The following is a 24,703-nucleotide window of genomic DNA, read 5'->3' as shown; positions in this document are numbered from 1 at the left end:
CACATAGCGCTCAAGCTACCAGTCGCTTGCCGCCCCCTTCTGAGTAGCTTGCCAAAGGCTGAAGCAGTATACATTTAAACACAATTGTTGCCGCGAGGCATTCCAGCCTACAAATTTAATAAAAAGTAAATCAGGCAAAATAAAAATCAATCAATTCAATTTAGGCTACTTGGCTACGCAATAAGGTTTCCATGTATTTACAGCACAGCGCACGTTCAATGAATGAATGAAAGCGGCTGCCTTGGCTCGCAATAAACAGACGGGTGGAAATCCCGACACTCTTTCAACTACATTAAACTTAACAGTGAACCATCAAATACCCCCAGATTTCAGTGCCCATCAGTCCCAACATTTAGCAATAGAATCAAACAGTCCAAAAGTAAATTAAATCCCAAACCAAAGTGAAAATCTTTTGATAGCCTACCGGTATGCTGCTCCAAACAAAACACATGTCTCACAATAAAATGCACTTTAGGAAAAAAAGATCCTTAACTTGCTGTTATCTACGCTAATTTGTTATTGTTCATGAAGGCGTGTCTGGCAAGTTGTTATTTTATGGATTCTGGACTTGCATATGATTTATTGTGTTTGAGAATATTTGCAATGAACTAAGTCTGTTAAGACTGACACAATGTCTTACCAAACGGTGTTTCCTGATTAGCCTACACTAATTGATTGCTGAACGGTTACAGGAAGTGTTGAACAGTGTTGGCCCACTTTAAAAAAATAATTTTTTTAAAAGATATTTTCTAGGCCTTTCCCAGCTCCACTAGACAGTATATAGTATAGAGAGACAGGAAGAATGGGAGCGAGAGAGAGGGGAAGACATGCGACAAATGTCGGACGGTCGGATTCGAACCGCCGACGTCGCGGCTCGCAATGAGCATGCGGTCAGTGCTCTACAGGCTGCGCCACCGAGACACCCCAGTGTGAGTGTAGCCTTTTACTTTATTTCTAAGAATAAAATTCTACAACAGAAGCCTAATAAGAAATTAAAGCCTGCCTCGAATACAAGCCTGCCTCAAATAAAGGCCTGTGCTTTGTGCAGCCTAAGTAAACAAAAGACCCCGGGCACAATTTGAGGATTTACGGTAAGTAAATAAAAGACCCCGGCCACAATTTGAGGATTTACGGTAAACAGTGCATCAGGGCCAGGGATTAGAGCAGTTACGCTGTTGACCACAAGAGGGTACCATCCCCCCCCTCTTTCTCAGATCCGTTCCACAGACCCTGCACTCCAGTGGCCAGAATCCTGAATCATTACATCTGGCATAAATCTGGCACATTTACACAGAACAGCTGGCCTGCACTCTCTCCTTCAGAAACACGACACACAGCAGGCTAGCAGAGGGGAGAATAGATGTCTCATGACTTACTAGTATGCATCTATTACTGAACTGTATGTCCGCTCCATTACTGATATTTAGATTGTGTGTTTATATTTGTTTTATTCTCCTTCTCAAACTCTTGTTAATTGGTAATAGTGTGCTGTCTTGGCTAGGTGGCCCTTGAAAATGAGGTTATTAATCTGATTTGAGTTGGTTAAATGGTGTCGTACTTTGGCGACTGATAGCGACCCCAGAATGCGCGCGTTGTTTTGACGCGTTATTCCGTCACTCAGGGGCGGAGCTACTCACTGTCGGAGGAGCTGTCGCCCGTGTTTCCATGACAACTGGTGGTTCTGCGGGCCCTCTCCCTCCCTCTCGTTCTCATTCACATTCACGTCGTCTGACAGGAAGGAAGGAACAGGGGACAGGAAGTCACTCACTTGTAGACTATGCCACAATTATTACATTTGTATTCATAGTATTCATTCCATATCTCATCTTCCTGTCGGACATCTAGTGACCTATTTTCCCAAAATGTGATGTGTGAAGACCGTTTTATTAAGAGCTCTACGGCAAAACGTTTTTTGCTGATTGGCAGATAGTGTCTGACGACTACTCTGAGCTCCTGAGCCAATGTCGCAATACAATCCCAGGGAGGGGCTTGTTTGACTGTCCAAACCACCGCTGGTGTCTCTGGTAGTTACAGTACATTTTTATTCAGGTGGTCCGTTAGACGGCTGGATATTTGTACTGAACTAATTCAGTAGGAGCACCCTGCTCAAGGGTTAAACAGGACCCCAGCTGGGATTCAAACCCACAACCCAGTGGAAGTCCAGTCCTGTGTCACGTCTTGCTGTAAACATGTGACCTGGTGCTTGAGTGGGTACCTCATCATGTGACCTGGTCCTTGAGTGGGTACCTCATCATGTGACCTGGTGCTTGAGTGTGTACCTCATCATGTGACCTGGTGCTTGAGTGTGTACCTCATCATATGACCTGGTGCTTGAGTGTGTACCTCATCATGTGACCTGGTGCTTGAGTGTGTACCTGATCATGTGACCTGGTGCTTGAATGTGTACCTCATCATGTGACCTGGTGCTTGAGTGTGTACCTCATCATGTGACCTGGTGCTTGAGTGTGTACCTCATCATGTGACCTGGTGCTTGAGTGTGTACCTCATCATGTGACCTGGTGCTTGAGTGTGTACCTCATCATGTGACCTGGTGCTTGAGTGTGTACCCTCATCATGTGACCTGGTGCTTGATTGTGTACCTCATCATGTGACCTGGTGCTTGATTGTGTACCTCATCATGTGACCTGGTGCTTGAGTGTGTACCTCATCATGTGACCTGGTGCTTGAGTGTGTACCCTCATCATGTGACCTGGTGCTTGAGTGTGTACGTCATCATGTGACCTGGTGCTAGAGTGTGTACCTCATCATGTGACCTGAGTGTGTCCCTCATGTATCTCCATGCATGCCAGCTTACCTGAGTCGTAGCTGGGGGGCTTCATGTCCCCCTGTTTCAGTTCTGTCCCATATTTTAACTTGTGGTGCTTTGCTCTGTGAGAGAGAGAGGGAGGAAAGTGAGAAAAGGAGAGAGGGGGAGAGGGGGAGAGAGGGAGGGAGAGAGAGAAAGAAAGAGAGGGGGGAGAAGGAAGGAGGGGGCAGAGAGAGGGAGAGACAGAGAGAGGAGAGACAGTTAGTGATGAGAGTCCCATAAACAGAGAACTCTAAACCTCTTCAAAACGGCCATGATCTCAGCTACTGGTTCCTCCATGACTTTATCATGGGATCATCGCCCCCGTGGTTACGAAGCATAAATGCCCCAGTTCTCCTGGGCCTGACAAAAGTCATACACTACCTTCAGGTGCTCACGCTAGAAAATAAGCATTTCATTTTGCGAAAACCTCCCTCACCCCAACCATAACAGCCTTCATCAGAAGCACACACAATGAAATATTACCAACGACAACTCGTTACACTCAATAGCCTGAGCGTGGTTGAAGCTAACAGTTGCTGACGTGATTATTCTATGTTTGGCTCCACACCACACGCGTGCTGCCATCACATGGGTCACGCCTTCAGGACTCAGCATCAACGCTACTCCATATTTCACAACCCCGGAGCCATACAGTGTCTCTGTGGACAGGCCCCATGTTTAAAGCCACATCCCACAGGCCTGATACTCCTCTGAAGACTGTACGGTACCTCTGGATAACAACATCTGCTGAAAGAGAGTAAAGGATAAGCAGCCAGGCTAAAGGGTAAATGGCCTGGATTTGTGTGCAACCAGCGCTGCGCAAAGCACTTCACAATTAATGCCTCGCATTCACCCATTCACGCACACTCACACACCACAGGCAAAAGGTCTTGCTTCGGGGACACTTCAACACACCCAGTGAGGGGGGATCGAACTGGCAACTCTCCGACTGCCAGACGACCACTCTACCTCCCGAGCTAATGTCGGCTCCACGCCGCAACCAAAGACATCAGCAGATCTCTGAAAGTTCATGACTACATTCAAGCTAGTGCAGGGCAGGAAATAAAACTACATTTCCCTTATCCACTGCTGAGGAGTGGCCTGCTGATAATGTCATAATAGGAGCTGCAGGAAATGGGAAAGTGGTTTACACACGGTCATAAAATAAAGCAGTTCACGCTGATTTTCTGGTCATAAACCCCAAACGGCGTCCCTCCCAGAACATTAAATGCCCTGTCACACATCTCTCCATTGCTGGTTTATACCCTCGGAGCTGTGCTTGTCCTCGAAGGCGTCCCAGACGTGGCAGACGTTAAAGACGACAGGCAGAGAAACGCTCCCAAATGGTTAACTCCTGCAGCAGGGAGGCGTTGCCATTCGCACATGTGTTGCTGTTAGCACGTACGTTGGTGTTAGCACGTGCGTTGGCGTTAGCACGTGCGTTGGCGTTAGCACGTGCGTTGGCGTTAGCACGTGCGTTGCCGTTAGCATGTGCGTTGCCGTTCGCACGTGCGTTGCTGTTAGCATGTGTGTTGCCGTTAGCACATATGTTGGCGTTAGCACGTGTGTTGCCGTTAGCATGTGCATTGCCGTTCACATGTGTGTTGCCGTTAGCACATGTGTTGGTGTTAGCACGTGTGTCGCCGTTAGCATGTGCATTGCCGTTCACATGTGTGTTGCCGTTAGCACGTGTGTTGGTGTTAGCACGTGTGTCGCCGTTAGCATGTGCGTTGCCATTAGCACGTGTGTCGCTGTTAGCACGTGCGTTGCCGTTAGCACGTGTGTTGCTGTTAGCATGTGTATTGCCGTTAGCACGTGCGTTGCCGTTAGCACATACGTTGGCGTAAGCACGTGCGTTGCCGTTAGCACATCACTTGCAGTGAGCGGCGCTTGCACTTGCAGTGTGTCCCCGTCGCCACGGCAGCCCCCAGACACGCATAGAGACCGGAACACTGGGAGCGTTTCAACAGCGCCGCAGCGGAGCAGAGCCGCCGGAATAACGATGAGCCCTCTTATCCCCCTCCCCCTGCTCCTACTCCTCTCCCCATTCCTTATCCTGGCAGCACAATCACGGAGACCGCCGGGTCAGGAGAAGTAGACAGCAGGCTGCATGTTACATTTTAACCAGAGGGACACGCCCCAAACCAGAATCATGTGCACGAAAACAGAGTCTCACACACAGTAAGAGCGTATGTGGGGGGTTCAGGCCTGGTGTTTGCTCTTCTGCTGCTCTGAAGAGTGTCTTTGCAAAAGCTACACGAATAAAATAGAATTAAAGTGTGAATCAGTGCTTCTGCATACACTGAGCTGGGGTTAGCGTTATGCTAATGGCTAGCCTGGTCCCGCTGCGTGGCAGAGACTCCACCACCGTGGGGATGCACCCATAAATCATGCTGAACCCCCGACCGGCTGTCAGTGAGCTAATGTCTGGGGATGGGGCGAGGTGATGTCATCATCCCCCCCTTACACCCCCCAAAAAAGGCATCCGTCCTAAGTGTGAAGGAGATTGGGGCACTACAGTTTCCACTGGGACCGAAACCGCAGCCCCGGAACTGCCTGAGAGAGGGGGGTGGCGGTATTAATAATTTCATTCCTCCACTGGAAATAGAAGGGTGACCTTGTCGTTTTTGACTGCATCAAATTCCACTGCAGTTTGGAGACTGTGTGACCCTACCCGCGCCCCCCTCCGCCGCTCTGAGGGAAAAGTGCAGCGTCATCACTATCACTTTACAAGCACAGGCCAAGTGGGAGAGCCACTGCACCATCCCACCGACCCACCTACCATCCCCACAATAACCCTCACGCTAATGCTAAACCTACCATACCCACAATAACCCTCACGCTAATGCTAAACCTACCATCCCTACAATAACCTGCACGCTAATGCTAAACCTACCATACCCACAATAACCCTCACGCTAATGCTAAACCTACCATACCCACAATAACCCTCACGCTAATGCTAAACCTACCATACCCACAATAACCCTCACGCTAATGCTAAACCTACCATACCCACAATAACCCTCACGCTAATGCTGAACCTACCATACCCACAATAACCCTCACGCTAATGCTGAACCTACCATACCCACAATAACCCTCACGCTAATGCTGAACCTACCATACCCACAATAACCCTCACGCTAATGCTAAACCTACCATACCCACAATAACCCTCACGCTAATGCTAAACCTACCATACCTACAATAACCCTCACGCTAATGCTGAACCTACCATACCCACAATAACCCTCACGCTAATGCTAAACCTACCATACCTACAATAACCCTCACGCTAATGCTAAACCTACCATACCTACAATAACCCTCACGCTAATGCCATGCCTACCCCTACCACCAAGGCCCACTACTGCCCATCAGCAACCATAACGCTAACCTCAATCCTAACCCTACACCACACCACACCACCAGGCCCATTACTGTCCAGGAGTAACAACACCCATAGGCCTAATGCTAATGCTAACCCTACACAACTCCACAGCAGCAACCCTAATCCCAACCCACACCACACCACAAGGCCCACTGCAGTCAAACAGCAACTTTTAAAATAATAATAATAATAATAATAACAATATGAACGCAAAGCACAGACATCATCATTATACCAGTGTGTTCAGCTTTGGGGTTTGTTAACTTAAAAAGGTGCACACTGTGCATTATGGACATTAAAAGCTCAATAATTATTCAGATATTCTGTGTTTCACAGGGTTCAGCAGTAAAATGGCCAGGCTTTGCAGTATGTCACGGTTTTGCTGAAGTGTTGAATCAATTCTCAGCTGGAATCTGTGAATGAAAGAATAACTGAATAATGAATTTACTGTGCTCTGCTGAAGTTTCTTTATCGGGAACTGGCACCTGAAAGCTAAAACGTTTTTAGGAAAAAACAATAAAAAACAAAACAAACAAACAAAAATCTATATGTACAGTGTCTGAGAAAGTCGAAAGTCAAAGTACTACATTTCCCAAAATGCCTCCCCAGCTGATGCCATTACTTCCTGGTAAACGTGTCACATGACTCACCTGTCCTGTTTGAGGGCGTACTCCAGCATCTTGATCCTCCTCACCAGGTCCTGCTTCAGGTTCTCCTGGCCCCGCCGTTCGCCCTGCAGGAAGGCGATCTGAGCCTGCGGAGACAGAGAGTCTGATTCAGCCGTGACACGCTCCATCCCATTTCACAGACCCCCTCCATCCCATTTCACAGACCCCCTCCATCCCATTTCACAGACCCCCCTCCATCCCATTTCACAGACCCCCTCCATCCCATTTCACAGACCCCCTCCACCTCCCCCCGTCTGCTCCCTGACCCCCTCCGCCTCCCTCCCAAAATGGCCTCCATCTCAGGAATCTCCCTCTGTAAACCCCTGAGGCAACGCTTCCTGCAGAGGTTTAACCCACAGGAAAGGCCATCATTTCCCCTCTCAGGCCATATGGAATCCCAGCTCATTTCCTGGAAACAGCGTGGCATTATGGGATGGACTGATGGGAGCACACTGCTGCAGCTGAACCAAGCTATAAGGCTTGTACTGTCTTCTCCCGAACGAGGCAAGGAAAATAATGAGTGAAATCAGGTGGCGTAGCACACGGGACGAGGAAATAGCTGCAGACACTGCGGCCCGCAGGACGTGGAGTTCAGGAGCACTGCTCTCCACTCTCCGCCGTGTCAGAAACAGGGATTGTAGTGCATGGTTCTCACCAGCAGGGGGAGCCCAGAAACCCCTGACAGATGACAACCCCCCCCAATCCCTGATTGTGCTGGTTTTCATTTTCACCTTAAGGTCAGCAACCAATTCAGACCCAAGAAACAAGGTGAGGTGAGTTGACCGTGTGATCAACTGCTTTCATTGATCAATTAGGTGGTGAGAAACAACTGAACTCTGCACTGGTGTAACGGGGAAGTCAGCTGGGGCCAGAACTGGGTGAACTGTGCCCAACTGCCAAAGCGTTTGTACGAGTGGGTGGTTTCCAGGACAACACTGTCACACAGGGCGGATATGAAATGGCTTTGAGGCGTAAAGACATAAAAACAGTCCCACATCCCTCTCCCTCTCTCTCTCTGCACGTTTTAATTGTGCAATGCGTTGAACCCTGCATATTTGCCTCCTGAAGAAATTTGCGGAGAGAATGCATAAGCATATTCACGTGACCAACAGAAAGATCCTAGAGAGAGAGAAGCGTTCAAAGATCTCCGTGGGATCTCAGGTACCAGCGAAGCTTGAGAGTACAAGGAAGGACTTACGAATTAGGCAAATACAAAACAGTATGCAGCCAGCTTCAATAAGCACAAAGTAAATAAAGCAACCAGGGAGGGAAAAATAGCTTTTCTTACAGAAGTGCCGGAGTCGTGTTCGGTTACCCACACGCACAAACACCACAAATGACGCACGACTCCCCACAAAAAGACACAGTTGTGCGGCAAACGGCAGCCCAATGACACACAGCTCCAGCCTGGCCTCTGATTGGCTGAGAGCATCAGGCTCAAACACAACCATCACCAAGCAGGTCCTGTGGGAGGCGGGGAACATCAAGGTCTACCAAAAAACATCTGTGGACCTGGTCACTAATTACCTCCTCCAGGACGTCACTGGATTAAAAACCTCCTCCAGGACAGCATAATTGTGGAAATGCACACACAGTTGTCCTGCTGCAGAAAGCCCCAGACTCTGCATAGTGTGTGTCAGGAACTGAACAGGACAGGGCAGAACACTTTCAGTGCCTCCTCATTAGGGCTACCAAGGGTGGGAAATCCCCAGGAACGTTCCATGGGAAGTTATGCTGAGGAATTTCAGAAATTCTGCCCAATCTCCATATTAAATATTTGCTTATAACAGTGAATCTTTTTTTTGGGAAAATACTAATAAAAAGGTCATTCTAGATATTGTGCCATACCTGGTTAAAATATGGCCATTTAATGGAAATTCAAATTATTTGCAGTGCATTCTTGCATCTCAAGCACAGGTCATTGTTAGCTTCCCATTTAATGTGAATATAAAATATAAAATTGACAAAATTCCTCTAGCCCTAGTAGGAGCAATGAGTGAAGCCCACATGTGATCGTTAATGGATGGGTCTTCTGTGTAATGCATGTAAATTCCCATGTCAGAGAGGGAGAATGTAAAGATGCCATAAAGTCCAGCCTGGTCGTCGACCTTCCTGAAGTATGAGATAACCACACGGCACAGTAAAAATCGTCCACAGTGAGGTCAGCAAACCACACAGGAATGCGCTTTTGGCTGGGGTTGGCTTAACACTCAGAGGCGCCAGTACTCATTAGTTACCTTGTAAAACGCTCGTGCTCGATGATTAAACCAGGCCCACGCACAGACTCAGTTTACTGCATTTTGGATAATGTAGAAGTGCATCACAGCGGAAATACGATCCATCCTATTTGGCTAATGGGCTGTTAGCTTTGCCATCGCCAATAAAATATTCTTGTTTGTAAAACAACCAACACAGTTGAAGTGTATCTGTATTTAACCAGCTAAAAGAAGTAGAATATTTGTAAAAATAAATACATTAAAAATTAAAAATTAAAAAATTAAAACACACACATAAAAAACAAACATATTTCACACATTTCAGAGACAGTCTGCATTTTAGAGAGGATTGTATTTTTGGGTGGCTGCAGATGATGGGGGGGCTATGGGTCAGTGTGGGTGCATGTTTTTGCGCACTAAGACGTGTGATTCTACTCATCAAGGTTGTGACTGGAGACCAAAACCAACTACAGTTAAAGAGGGTACAAACCCACACTCACAGCAGCCCTTCCTGATTGGACACCCCCTGGACTATGCTTAGCTGAGTTGTGTTGTGTTTTGAGAAAAGGGCTATATAAATATAAGGTATAATTATTATTTCTGAATGAGCATTTAGTGCAGTGTGCTCAGGGAAGGTGGGGAGACGCAGACTACAGCCCGAAACGTTCACGAATCACCGGCTGCCTTCCTCGGAAAAGAAAAGCAACAAAACAAGCTCACTTCGGCCGACCCCCATACTACCAGCCCCATGTCTCCCAGCCAGCCCAACACCAGCACGTTCTGCACGTTTCCCAGCCAGCCCAACACCAGCACGTTCTGCATGTCTCCCAGCCAGCCCAACACCAGCACGTTCTGCACGTCTCCCAGCCAGCCCAACACCAGCACGTTCTGCACGTTTCCCAGCCAGCCCAACACCAGCACGTTCTGCATGTCTCCCAGCCAGCCCAACACCAGCACGTTCTGCACGTCTCCCAGCCAGCCCAACACCAGCACGTTCTGCACGTCTCCCAGCCAGCCCAACACCAGCACGTTCTGCACGTCTCCCAGCCAGCCCAACACCAGCACGTTCTGCATGTTTCCCAGCCAGCCCAACACCAGCACGTTCTGCACGTCTCCCAGCCAGCCCAACACCAGCACGTTCTGCACGTTTCCCAGCCAGCCCAACACCAGCACGTTCTGCATGTCTCCCCAGCCAGCCCAACACCAGCACGTTCTGCACGTCTCCCAGCCAGCCCAACACCAGCACGTTCTGCACGTCTCCCAGCCAGCCCAACACCAGCACGTTCTGCACGTCTCCCAGCCAGCCCAACACCAGCACGTTCTGCATGTCTCCCCAGCCAGCCCAACACCAGCACGTTCTGCACGTCTCCCAGCCAGCCCAACACCAGCACGTTCAGCACGTCTCCCAGCCAGCCCAACACCAGCACGTTCTGCATGTTTCCCAGCCAGCCCAACACCAGCACGTTCTGCACGTCTCCCAGCCAGCCCAACACCAGCACGTTCTGCACGTTTCCCAGCCAGCCCAACACCAGCACGTTCTGCATGTCTCCCCAGCCAGCCCAACACCAGCACGTTCTGCACGTTTCCCAGCCAGCCCAACACCAGCACATTCTGCACGTCTCCCAGCCAGCCCAACACCAGCACGTTCTGCACGTTTCCCAGCCAGCCCAACACCAGCACGTTCTGCATGTCTCCCCAACCAGCCCAACACCAGCGAGGCCAGCAGAGAGGGCGGCCTTCCCACAGGAATCTCCGGGAAACTGCCACTCTCCAAAAACAAGAATTCCACAAATCCGGGCACATTCCTGCTTCTGCCCTTTACGAAAGCCCAGGCCCAACGAGAATCACCCTGCCTGCCAGAAACGTGGCCGATGTTAACCCTAACCGTTATCAATGCCATGCACAGAGACACGCCTGTTACATACCTCAAAGCTATGCGTTTGAGGCACTGTCGGATGTGTGTATAATCAATGAAAGCTCGCCCTTGTTTGTGCAGATTTGCGAGATTCCTACTGGGGAAAACTTGCATACCACAAAATGCACTCATAAATCTAAAGCCACTCGCTTGTGAAGTATTGCGAGATTCTTAATTGTAAAGGTTACGCGTTTGAGACACACCGAATTGGCTCCATGCAGCTACGTGTTTGTGAAGGTTGCGGTACAGTTTATTATGCTAAGCGGTGTTTTGTTTTTCCTCGGCTTCTTCCCTCCTGGCCGGGGCATAACAGCGCATCGTGACTTCACGCACCGTCTCCGTGGAGACACGAGCCTACACGCAGACATTCTGCGCATTCCAGGGAATCATTACGTCCCCTCCCTGACATTTCATTTCTGCCCAGCCGCGCGTTAGCGCATAACTTCTCAACTTTCACATCGCAATCGATCCTCGCACTTCATACCGCCCACTCTCAAATGCCACAAAACACCCCCCCTCCCCCCAAAAAAAGTTTCTTTAGGTGCTTTTCCTTGAAGCCGGGCACACAAATGAGTCACGTACTGCAGCATGCAGACTCGCAGAGCGGCACGTTTCTGGATGCAGCTGACCGTGACCGAGTTGGGCGAGGCCGCAAAGCTTCTGTTCAACTACAAGGCAGCCAGGCAGCCGCGTTTTTCTACTGCAGGCAGGCCAATCAGGACCCTGGACTCAGTCAAATGCGTTTTTATTTCAATGTGTCTGTCTACTTGCTTTTGCTTTTCCTGTGCACACACGGGTGACCCAACCTTAATTGAGACAGAGCGCTAAGACGCAGTACTTCGCATACACGACGACAGAAGGGCTTTATCTGCTCCGTAACGCAATGCAGTCATGTTTGGGTTTTCCCCAGAGTAGAGATAGCAGCTCTACGCTCACTGCAAGATACACTCTCCGCTGTGGCGCCTGGTGACAGAAAGCAGAGATAAGTGTCAGAAAACCAGGAGAGAATCCATTTTCCCCGATCCACTGCGCTTTCAGAGAATGTTCCAGAGGCTTGGCTAGCGCCGTGCTAAAATCGTTTCCTTCAGCAAGCCGTTTCACTCAAACCCTTTGACCTTAATGCACACCGGCTTTCACATTAGAGCGCTCTACAATCAATACAGGAGACATGCCAGGAGTTAAAAATAGCCATCTGGCCAGTATGAACTCAAACTTACATCATTATATTTCTAGGCCTAGGAAGATGATGATATAAATAACATGATTTCCATGAGCGCAACTCAATGCTGAGTAATCCAATAACCATTTAGGATGCTTCATATTGACTGAGCCGCCATGTTCAAACTCTCAGCGCTCAGACTGATGGAACTGAAGTGGATCTGCAGGCCGAGCAGAGTGAGACACAGACAGAGTGAGACACAGACAGAGTGAGACACAGACACAGAGTGAGACACAGAGTGAGACACAGACAGAGTGAGACACAGACACAGACACAGAGTGAGACACAGACACAGAGTGAGACACAGACAGAGTGAGACACAGACACAGAGTGAGACACAGACAGAGTGAGACACAGACAGAGTGAGACACAGACACAGAGTGAGACACAGACACAGACACAGAGTGAGAAACAGACACAGAGTGAGACACAGAGTGAGACACAGACAGAGTGAGACACAGAGTGAGACAGACACAGAGTGAGACACAGACACAGAGTGAGACACAGACAGAGTGAGACACAGACACAGAGTGAGACAGACAGAGTGAGACACAGACAGAGTGAGACACAGACACAGAGTGAGACACAGAGTGAGACACAGACAGAGTGAGACACAGACACAGTGAGACACAGAGTGAGACACAGACACAGTGAGACACAGAGTGAGAAACAGACACAGAGTGATGTCTGGCAGGAGTGGAACACACTGCATTTTCAGTGTAAATCAGGCCAAAACCGTGACAGATGGACACCCGTCCCTGATTTATCAAAAACTAAATTCAGAGTGTGCAGGTACTGCAGATCCAAAGCATATCATACTCCAGTGGTTCGCACTGTCGCCTTGCAAGAAAGACGTTCTGGGTTCGAATCCCAGCCGACCAGATCCTCCGTGTGCCGTTTGCATGTTCTCCACGTGTGCGTGTGGGATTACTCCAGGTACTCCAGCTTCCTCCCGCACTCAGAGTCATGTATGCTGTATTCCTGCCGTGCCCTTGACCAAGGCACTGGGATAAGAACACAGAGCGCTGCACTACTCTCCACTGCTCCTAAGTATCTAGGATGGGTCTAAGGCCAAATTACCCCACAGGGTTCAATAATGTATATCTTAATCTTAAAATGTCTTCCTTACCTGCTGCACCTTTCACCTTAGCTGAACTCATACATGTGAAAGTTAAGGAATACAGGCAAACACACAGGCATGCACACTGGTATGTCTTTTGGCCAGCAGCCCTACCACCATACGCCCTACTGCCTGCTGAATGGCTGAAGCCAAGCGGGCGTGGGCTTGGTTGGCACTTGGATGGGAAACTTCCTGGGAAAACAAAGTTGCTGCTGGAATTGATGTTGTGAGCCGGCCATTAGGGGGCGATCTTCCCTCTGGTGGAATTAGCCCCAATGCCTCAGCACAGCAATGAGAACACTGTGCTGTAGGAGACACCATCTTTCAGATTACGTTAAAGCGAGGCCCTGGCTGTGACCATTAAAGATCCCACAAAACTTTTAGCAAAGATAAGGGGGTTCCTGGTTCCTGGCTATATTTCCAACCTGGCTCTTTCAACCTGTCACCTGGCAAAAACATCGTTCTCTCCCTCTCCACCTCAGCTGGTGTGTGGTGAGCGTTCTCTCCCTCTCCACCTCAGCTGGTGTGTGGTGAGCGTTCTCTCCCTCTCCACCTCAGCTGGTGTGTGGTGAGCGTTCTCTCCCTCTCCACCTCAGCTGGTGTGTGGTGAGCGTTCTCTCCCTCTCCACCTCAGCTGGTGTGTGGTGAGCGTTCTCTCCCTCTCCACCTCAGCTGGTGTGTGGTGAGCGTTCTCTCCCTCTCCACCTCAGCTGGTGTGTGGTGAGCGTTCTCTCCCTCTCCACCTCAGCTGGTGTGTGGTGAGCGTTCTCTCCCTCTCCACCTCAGCTGGTGTGTGGTGAGCGTTCTCGCGCAAAATGGCCGCCGTTCATCAGCCAGGTGGGTGCTACACAACAAGTTTCCTCCTCATCCCTGTAAAGTGCTTGGAGTGTGAGAAAAGCCCCATATAAATGTAATGACCTCTGCTATAATGCATGCCCTATAAAGCATGCTATCTATAAAGCATGCCCACCTGCTTACACAGACATGTAGATGCATACATACGTGCAAGTACAAAGACACCAGGAACATACATGCATGCATACCCAAATCAGAAAAAAAATGAATTAATGGATTGATGTGTAAATTATTTTCACATATAGCAGAACCATTGGAGCTGCACCCGGAGTTGTCAGAAACTGAATGATTTGTGTTGCATAAAACAGTCAAACATCTGCTTTAAACTGGAAACAAATTCTGTAGTACAGGCAAAGATAGAAACGCACATTCCTTACGAGTTGCCTAAGGGACTTCACTTTCTGCTTTAAATATAAATATTCCAAAGCCCCCAAAACCGAATCAGTCTGAATGTGTGGAAGATGACTCAGACAAGTAGAACTTGACAAGACATATCACCATAGCTTCGCAGTTTGATTGGCTGCTGACACTATTGTAGGGTCACACGTTCCCAAGACCTCCAATTGCAGACACTGTGGATCTTCTCTGGGCCAATCCCTGCATCACAAATGCTATCCTCATGCTAACGCTCTTACTATTTATTTATTTTATTTTATCAGGGACAGTGCACATTAATCAACATTTTCAGTTTCCACATCAATGTAAATGCACCTTTGCTAATTAGCTCATTTTCATCTGTAGTCCCTAACCTGCACGTCTTTGGACCGCAGGTTACAATCCATACTCAACCAAGATCCAGCCAAGTTAATGTATTTGGTGCCAAATAAGTTGCAGGTTCAAACGGTTTAAAGGACCCGGCTGCATACTGTAAACGGCTACGTAGAAAAGTTGTGCGGATACCATAATGCACGCTGTTGGGCACTTCAGTGGAAGCAGATACAATGATTTCAGACAGTTCATGTTAGCAGCCAACTTTCACCCCAGCACACAGAGCAACTTCACCCCCCCATCCTGCTCCTCTCCCAGCCCACAGCCCTCGGATCAGGGGAGGATCCGGTCGGCTTGAGCGGGAAGAGACCTCAGCAGTGCTGATTTAAGGGGATTTAAAACACCCATGCCTCCAGACATGGAGGAATTCAAACTCTGGCTGAAAAGAAACACACTGTGCTGAATTTACAAAACTAGAAAAAAATATAGTTTCTAATTCTAAACCATCAGAGTTTCATATACGTGGCTGTATTAGCATATACATTGTCGATGGGGGACAGCTTACTTGCATAGCCAAAACTGTGAATATAAGGCAATACAAATCTCCATGCATTTCATAGTGCCCTCCACCCTTGGAACTGTGGCAGGGGTTACCTCCTGCACTTTCACTATTGGGAGAAAAACACTGCTCTCCTGTGAGGCAGTGGATTGTACCACAGTAAAATCAGGGTGAAACGGGTTCTTCAGAACGTCCACTGTATGAATCTGAGTTTCACCACTCCGGCTGGGGCTTAAACCCTGCAACCTTTTGGTTGAGATAACGTCTTCGCCTGATTTTAAGCCCAGAAAAACCCAGGCAGGTGGTGGTGAATATATTTAGACTTCCTCCCCACTCCCCTAGCTGTAGGGTGAGCTCACTGCTTGTAAAAATACAGATGAGCTTATTGCTAACAGGGTGACACAGGCCTCCACTCACCAGCCTGAGGCGGAGGCCACGCTGGAGGGTCAGGTGCCGAGGGGAACACCGAAAACGCCGTCCGCAGTAGACCAGTCGGGCCATAGCCCTGTCACCGGCACCTGTACCACACCGGGGTCACATACGTACCCGTTCTGGATTCAAATACTTTTCTGTGCTGTGCTGGTGCAACCGAGCCAACCAAGAGTACCAGAAGGCAGGGTTGGCACTTTTTGAGAGTATTTCATTGGTTCCAATACACCGGACAAGCTCAGTAAAGCCTGGAAAAGCATTTGAACCCAAAACAATGATGTCAGTTAGTTTACCCAGGTCTGCTCTGTATCTGTTGTATCTCAGGACTCATAACAGTCTGCTAAAAGCAGAAGAGATTAAAACCACGTTCCTGCTCCAGTTCGGTCCGCTTAGGCTGGACATGACCTCCAACCCCCACACTACTGGGGCAGGGGCAGAACCACCTGTAGCACCCACACTACTGGGTCAGAACCACCTGTAGCCCCCACACTACTGGGGCAGGGGCAGAACCACCTGTAGCCCCCACACTACTGGGTCAGAACCACCTGTAGCCCCCACACTACTGGGTCAGAACCACCTGTAGCACCCACACTACTGGGGCAGAACCACCTGTAGCACCCACACTACTGGGGCAGAACCACCTGTAGCCCCCACACTACTGGGGCAGGGGCAGAACCACCTGTAGCACCCACACTACTGGGGCAGAACCACCTGTAGCCCCCACACTACTGGGGCAGGGGCAGATCCACCTGTAGCACCCACACTACTGGGGCAGAACCACCTGTAGCCCCCACACTACTGGGGCAGGGGCAGAACCACCTGTAGCCCTGAAAATAAACAGAGGAGCTCTGCACAATTGGACATAATCCTGTGGGAGTCGGACACATAAATGTCTGATTTTTTAATTGCAGTGAGCCTCTCCCTGCCCATCACAGCTCCCAACACCACTCTCTAGCTCAGAGGGGGTCAAATATCTCCCCTCTCCCCCCTCCCTCGCCATCACCCACCTGCCTCGCTGCCTCTCCTTCTCATCGATGGCTGTACTATTACCCAATACAAAAGCTCTTTCTAAAATAAAATGGCCATCATATTAGTTGTTGGACTATGGCTGTGTGTTCAAACTCTACATAGATAAATAAAGACAGATTTTGCACCTGTGTATTCCCATCTGAACCAGTTCTCCTTTAAGCCATAAACCCCACTGCTCCAGTAACCTAAATCCACAGATTACACACCAGCCAGGGAACACCACCCGGCAAACCAAAATTAGCCCTAGAGTATTTATAAAACCCTAGAGTATTTTCAAAAAAGATTTATTATTAGGAGTTGGTAATATTGAGAGTGGACTTTCTTTGTAAACATGATGAATTAATCAACAATCAGGTCTTAGCGGTGACTTTATTTGAAAGGGCAATGACACAGTGGTAAACCAAAGTAAATAAAATTCATGTTCAAACTGACATACCTCTTATTGTTCACACACGCTCAAAATACTGGAGTTTCACAACAGCATGTTGAACAGGTTGTAACTTGTTAGGATGCAAACTGCCCCACCTTTTCCTAAGGAGACAAATTGTCTCCATATAAGACACACTATTGCACATTTATTCTAATCCATGTTCATTAAAGATCCTTACTCAAAAGCCCAGCTAGCGTAGCGCAGTTAGCCAGAACACAGGTAACTACTCGACCAGCGGAGGTTTGCCTGTGAGGAGGAACCCCATTATCCGAAAACTTCATACTTTTTAAAACCTCACCAAATATAGCTTCCAGTTCGCCTTTGCCTTCACCATATGATTATGTGTCATCATAATTTGCTACAGTAGAATACCTTAGGTACAGAGCTTTAGCCCTTCTAGCTAAAGAAAAAAAATGCAGGTCTGTTGGCTGTTGAATCCCACAAGTCTCAATTAGCATTTCATCACTAAACGCGTTCACCCATTTGTATTCCCGAACTGTGAGTGACCCCCACCCATTAGCACCAGCTCGTTATGACCGCGGAAAGAGCTGGACGATTCCGGTCCCTGGTCAGCAGACCCGAGAACAGGCACAGCTACATGTTTGTCGCCAACAGGCTATGTGAGGTAAGCAGGATTTACGTGTAAGCAACTTTTACTCCAAAGTCATGTTTCTGCTATTAGCTGCTCTTCAGAACCAGAAGAGCCGGATCAGCCAGTATTCAGAGCCTAGGCCGTTTCCGGCTGAGCACTGACATGCTACAGGCAGGAGCTCACAGAGGAAGAGACGGGATGAGACACTCTCACTCGCTCACACACACACTTGCATGCACACTCACTCATGCACACACACTCACATGCATGCTCGCTTGCTCGCTCACACACTCACACGCTCGCTCACACGCTCACACGCTCACGCACAAGAGGAAACTAGAGAGGACATTGCTGCACAGATTGCAGGATGTACACCGAATCTTAAAAAAGACTCATTAGGGGCATCCACACTCCCGTCTGTCAGAAACTCAACAATCAGAACATGAGTCATAGCTTAATAAACCTGGTGAACCAGGCCAGGCCGGAGGGACTGATCGGGCGTCTGACGCACAAGAACGGCGACCCACAGACTGGTCTGCGTTTCAGACACCGGCTTCCAGGCCACTCGGGCCCTTCCTTTCACACATACGGCATTACGAACTACTGCAGGTTGACAACAAATAACTCATCCGTCCCTGGTCTGCTCAATTTCAGTTCTAAAGAGGTCTAGTCACCCTCATGAAAAACTAAACGTGTTATTTTAATTGCAACAGAGCCAAGAATTCCTGTGAATCGCAAAGTGCATTTAAAAACTTCAATATCACATAAACATCTATGTTACTACATTCCCAGAACACCATCTTTATAGATTAGCCACATGACTGGATTACTGTGATGCATGTTTAATTAACCTGAAGATTCCAGTGACACTACCGTGGCAACTTTGCAGTTGACATTACGGTTGGGCATTGGTGGGAAGTGGGTTGAGAGAAAGCCACTAGACCACAGGATCTTTACTCTAAAGCAGGAAGAAAAGGATGAATTGTGGAGATCCACGCTGTCTGAAGCCATTATTACGTTGAATGTATCGTCATTGGTCCAAGCGAACCTCGAAAGCCATTTCCTTGTCACAAGCACAAAACCTCCATTGTTGTCTTGCTGCAGATGCGGTGTTAGTCACTGCGATTAAACACAGCCGGTGGTAGGTGGTGAATAGCCGTGATGCCATAGCGATGACGTATTTCGCTGCACTCGGAAGGTTTATACTTCTTGTGCTCAATTATAGAGCTTCGTTTTTTTGTTTGTTAAATTTGGAAGCTACACAATAAGCTTATTTGGATCTTTAATTTTCTTTGCTTATTAAAATGGACTATCTGAAAATGTTTAATCAAGCCATTTTCCTAGAAGTAATTCCCTACCAAATGTAATTTCCCCACCGTGTTTAATTATTCAGGAAGCAATTTAATTTTTAATCATTTTAAATGTACATTTTGTTCGACTCATAAAAAGTTATACTTTGGTTATCAGGACCAGTGTTTTCATTTTAAATAAATTATATAATACATAGAAGTTCCAGAAGTTCTGTAAGCAGACAATGACGCCAGTCATATATTTACCTTTAATGGAGGCCCCGGGGCCCAGAGGCATCTACTGGCCCCGAAATAGCCCCTCTGCCAGGGAAACAACCAGACACACACAGACCAAGACACAACTGGAGTGCAGACACTCACAGCACCATTAGCTCTAAAACTATCAGTGTGTACATAATGGGAAGTGCAGGCCAATGACAGCCACCAACACTGACTACAAAACTCCAAACAGTTCAGGAGGCCGGTGGGGAAGAGAGGTCTAAGATTGACTGAAGTGTCTAACAGGGCACATCTCCCAGATCACCGTCCCAGACAGACAGACAGACAGACAGACAGACAGACAGACAGACAGACAGACAGACAGACAGACAGACAGACAGACAGACAGACAGACAGACAGAAGAAAGGACAGGCAGAGATGGAAGTGGCTTTGTCAGGACCCAGGAATCTGGGTCACCGTTGCCTCGATGAAACCCACAGAAAACTAAGACATCACAGATATCGCTGCCATTTCACTTCTTTGATTTCGGTCAAAGTTAAACCAAAATGGAAGTCAATCCAAACATTCCCGCAGAATTTGACCATCCTGTTTGCTAGGAAGTGACCATGGCTGGACAACTGTCAGTCCATGTGACAAAATTAGCCAGTGTTTCAGATATTATATATTTCAAAATCTACTGAGAAATTAAGCTACAGAAAGCACATATTTACGAAAGATGTTTATTTAAAAGTACAGCAAAAAGGATTCACATTAAAAATAGGTTGTTATTTTTGGCACAATAATTGCTGAAAATCTCTCATAAAAGGGAAACAGGAATCAGTGAGTTCAGTGCTTTACTTTCAGTACCTTTATGGCCTGCCCCTTTCACTTCACAATCACGTCTCATTACTCAACACATCCACCACTTATAAGCTTGTTATTACCCATTACCATGCAATTTGTGACTAATCCCTATTGGGCGGCCTGTAGCGTAGTGGTTATGGTACATGACTGGGACCCGCAAGGTTGGTGGTTCGATCCCTGGTGTTGCCATAATAAGATCCGCACAGCCGTTGGGCCCTTGAACAAGGCCCTTAACCCTGCATTGCTCCAGGGGAGGATTGTCTCCTGCTTAGTCTAATCAACTGTAAGGTGTTTTGTATAAAAGTGTCAGCCAAATGACATGTAACGTAATGCAATTTAAAATGGCCCAGTTCAATAAAATAACTACAAACACAAATCTCAAACAACTCAAACACAGGCTAAATGCATCCATTTTCTTAAACAACATGTCTAAACTAGCCATACCTCTTCCTCCAGAGCATTACTGCAATGGAAAAGCTTTGATGCAGTTATAGCCAGCCTCACACTTAACATGGCTTGTATTCTTACAATAAAACATGTCCATATTAAGAGATCTTAAATGTAATTCCTTAAATATATTGCATTTTATTGACAACAGTCCATTCTTAAATCAAAAACTAAACACACTTTTAACTTGGAAGAAAGAAGAGTGCAGTATGGCGGAATGTAAGCGTAGGCAATATTTTCTGTCTTGTAAGAGTAAGTGCTGAAGAGGGTATCCCCTGCCGTTCCCCTACCTTCAGGAGCAGACCTAAATAAGGCCAATAAAACAGCCACTGTGACAGACCCACTGCAGTCACAGATTTAAGAGCACAGCCAGGGAGATGAATGAGCAGGGCACTCCAGCCCTCCCACAATGCACTGGGAGAAAGAGAAGACACGGGGGAGAGGCTGGGACACACAGACTGGGGGCAGAGAGATAGAGGAAGATAGAGGAAGATAGAGGAAGAGGCGACAGAGAGAGGGTGCAGGGGTTTGCTTGAATTTCAATGTAGGAACGAAACACGTAATTCTCACACAACAAATAGGATTGAGTGATGAACACTGGCTAGAACATCACTACAGAACTGCAGGTAGGATGGAGTGATGTCTACTGGCCAGAGCTTCTCTCAGTTGCACCAGGCAAGATGAAAGTATTTGACTCCAAAACAAATGTGACTGTGTGATGGTAGAGGTGCTGAGCTCATAAGGCTGACAGTGCTGATGTTCAGAGAGGCTCTGGGAGGCTCAGGGAGGCTTGGCGTGTAGGCGTGCGGTGGTATGAAGCAGCTCCGCCCTGGCAGGTGAGCTGCTCCTCACCCAATTATCCCTGACAGGGTAATGAAAACATAACGCCTACTGTGTTCTGTCATCTTTTACTCCGTTCACCTGCAGGCTAGCTGAGGAGCCCGACGGCCCGCTGTGTTTGAGAAGGCCTACCGTCGTCTCAGAGCAGCGAGCCATGAGTGAGCCATAAACATTACTGAGCACTAAAAATGAGTGAGCCACAAACATTACTGAGCACTAAAAATGAGTGAGCCATAAACATTACTGAGCACTAAAAATGAGTGAGCCATAAACATTACTGAGCACTAAAAATGAGTGAGCCACAAACATTACTGAGCACTAAAAATGAGTGAGCCACAAACATTACTGAGCACTAAGAATGAGTGAGCCATAAACATTACTGAGCACTAAAAATGAGTGAGCCATAAACATTACTGAGCACTAAAAATGAGTGAGCCATAAACATTACTGAGCACTAAAAATGAGTGAGCCATGAACATTACTGAGCACTAAAAAACCCTTCGGTGCCAATGCGAGATTATTCCTCATCGGACAAGGCGATACAAGAAATGCTTTTCAGACCAAATCAGGAAAACAAAGGATTGGCTGAGAAATCCAACGCACGCATTCTCCCGGAGGTGGACGAGATGGAAATCAAACTGCCAAATCAAACCCGTCACAGAGCAAGTGAAGACGGAAGGCTAACCTGTTTTCATCCAAACATATTAGCCAGGCAAAGAGTGTGGATGGTTTTACCTTCAAAGGACGTAGCCTATTTATGTAAATTCTTGTAGTAATGCGCAGGCAAGGACACAGAGGCAGACCTGGTTTGGCTAACAGAGGCATTGGGCAGATGAGTGTTTGTGTCACGTGTCCTTGCTTCACATATTACAGACACACAGAGGTGACCCATAAAAATCCGTGTGAGCAGCTCAAAAATGAGTGTTAGGCTGGGGGAAAAGGACAGCGCTCCTTTATCGACTGTAAGTGGTCACAGGGTCGAGACACAACAACACCATTAAACAAGGAGCAACCTGAATATAACAGTCCTGCCCCCTAACCACAGAGACACAGCGGTGTGTGATGAGAGAGAGAGAGAGACTGACTCACAGATTATCTTTGAGAGGAAAGAGGGAGAGAAAGAGAGAGACTGAATGTGATAAATAGGGGAGGAAATGCACACATTCTTCAGGGAGTTCATGATGAATTACTCTCCATTCCTGCCCTATGATCAGTGAGCTTATTCAGGCATGTGTATGTATGCATCCTGTGTGGGTGTGTGTGTGTGTGTGTATATGTATGCATCTTGTGTGTGCGTGTGTGTGTGTGTGTGTGTATGTGTGTGTGTGTGTGAGTGTGCGAGTGTGTGTAGGCATCTTGTGTGTGTGTGTGTGTGTGTGTGTGTAAGGTGGAGGATGCTGGGTGTGAATTCAAAAGGCCTGTAAACTGAAGCCTTATTAATAAGGTTGTTCAAATTCAACAGGACATCCCTGCAACACAAAAAAGATCACTGACCTTAGCTTGCCACCTTATTGTAAATAGTGGTTTTTTGTTGTGTGTTTTGAGGGTTGGGGGTGGGGACTGTGGGTCTATGACTGCTCTGCCCCGATAAAGCCAACAGGAAGTAGGGTAGGAGGAAAAGGCCGCTCTGTTAATAACAACCCGGAAACTTCTACCAATGCAGCTTCACAGGCCGATAATTACCTAGCAGGCTGCAGTTGGCATTGCACGGTTAGGCTGAATTTGTATCCATGTTGATGCTGTTATCATATCTATTGTATCAGGCCTTGCTTCTAGTCTGACATACCATACTATCCTGTAGGGAAAACACCCCATTAGGTCACGTACCTGTTAGGGGCACTTACATTTTTTATTTATTAAAATGTTTAATCCAATAAACAGCCATGTTGCTCACATGGGACTTCTTACTTTGGAGGCTTGGCTGTACTTTATGAATTTAACTTCATCTGACCCATGTTCTGTAGTTGTTACGACGGCCGTTTGTATTGTGCGTCGCTTAGGATAAAGAGTGACCCCTGGGGGGTGGCTGGAGGCTGGAATTTCAAGCCCACCTTTTGAGTTTCCCCAGACCAGGGGCACTCCAAACCCTGATTATCGCTAATCCTGCGGTAAACCAGGGCTAATCGCACGAGCCCGCAGAAGTTAAGACACGGAAACGTTCTCCGAACACAGCAGTGATGTCAACAATGCAGCGGCACAGGTCAAACCACCTCGGCACAACTCCTACCAGCTGCGCGCCGTCAAACTCCAGTCAGCAGCGGAGGGAGACAGCACAGAGAGGAAGAGAACTGTGACCCACAATGCCTTGGGCTCAGCCACGCAGCTGCAGGAATCTTATGTACGCTGAATCATGAAACATGTATGCTAAACCGTACTGGGTCTTACCATCTGCCCGATGCCGAGCTATTGTTGGCCGATTTTGATACGTCCACATTATCCTTCTTGTAAACCGACATGCCAATTACTAGAAATCAACAGCAAGAGCTTGATTAATAATTAATGTACAGTAAGCAAGAGGGGAATATTAGAAGGGGAGAACCATATGGTATTACTACCAAACAAAGAGATTTCGCTCAGACAGGAAATCGTATTTTTCTTAATCTGTAGTTTAAAAACAAATGCACTACAATGCTTTATCGCTGTAAACAGGAAATAGCCGAAAGCAGAACACTGGTTCTCTGGGTCAGATGTTTTCTGAAGCGCTGAGGATTCGGCTTTTCCCACAGAGACCTGATTAGCACAGAGACCTGATTAGCGCAGAGACGTGAAGCGTTTCCGGAACGTCGGCCGTGCAGCTCTCCGGAGGCCGAAAGGGGCCGGCTGTGATCGCGTGAACGCACTGCGCGTCTCTGCGCTAATCACGTCTCTGCGCTAATCACGTCTCTGCGCTAATCAGGTCTCTGTGCTAATCAGGTCTCTGTGCTAATTCACGTCTCTGCGCTAATCACGTCTCTGCGCTAATCAGGTCTCTGCGCTAATCACGTCTCTGCGCTAATCACGTCTCTGCGCTAATCACGTCTCTGCGCTAATCACGTCTCTGCGCTAATCAGGTCTCTGTGCTAATCACGTCTCTGCGCTAATCACGTCTCTGCGCTAATCA

General features: G+C 47.8%; 1 protein-coding gene across 4 annotated transcripts in view; it reads right to left on the bottom strand.

Moving 5' to 3' along the window:
• The window catches only part of LOC133118073 (striatin-like), a 45,699-nt gene that overhangs the window by 16,323 nt on the left and 4,673 nt on the right, over window positions 1-24,703 (bottom strand). For all 4 annotated transcript variants that reach the window (XM_061227757.1, XM_061227760.1, XM_061227758.1 and 1 more), the window contains exons 2-4: window positions 6,854-6,957; window positions 2,816-2,889; window positions 1,638-1,728 (exon numbers count right to left, since the gene is read on the bottom strand). In XM_061227757.1, the coding sequence (XP_061083741.1) occupies window positions 1,638-1,728; window positions 2,816-2,889; window positions 6,854-6,957 (269 nt within the window). The remainder of the gene's footprint in view (window positions 1-1,637; window positions 1,729-2,815; window positions 2,890-6,853; window positions 6,958-24,703) is intronic.

Source organism: Conger conger, chromosome 18 (assembly GCF_963514075.1).
Source record: "Conger conger chromosome 18, fConCon1.1, whole genome shotgun sequence".
NCBI lineage: Eukaryota > Metazoa > Chordata > Actinopteri > Anguilliformes > Congridae > Conger > Conger conger.
This window is presented reverse-complemented; position numbering and strand designations above follow the sequence as displayed.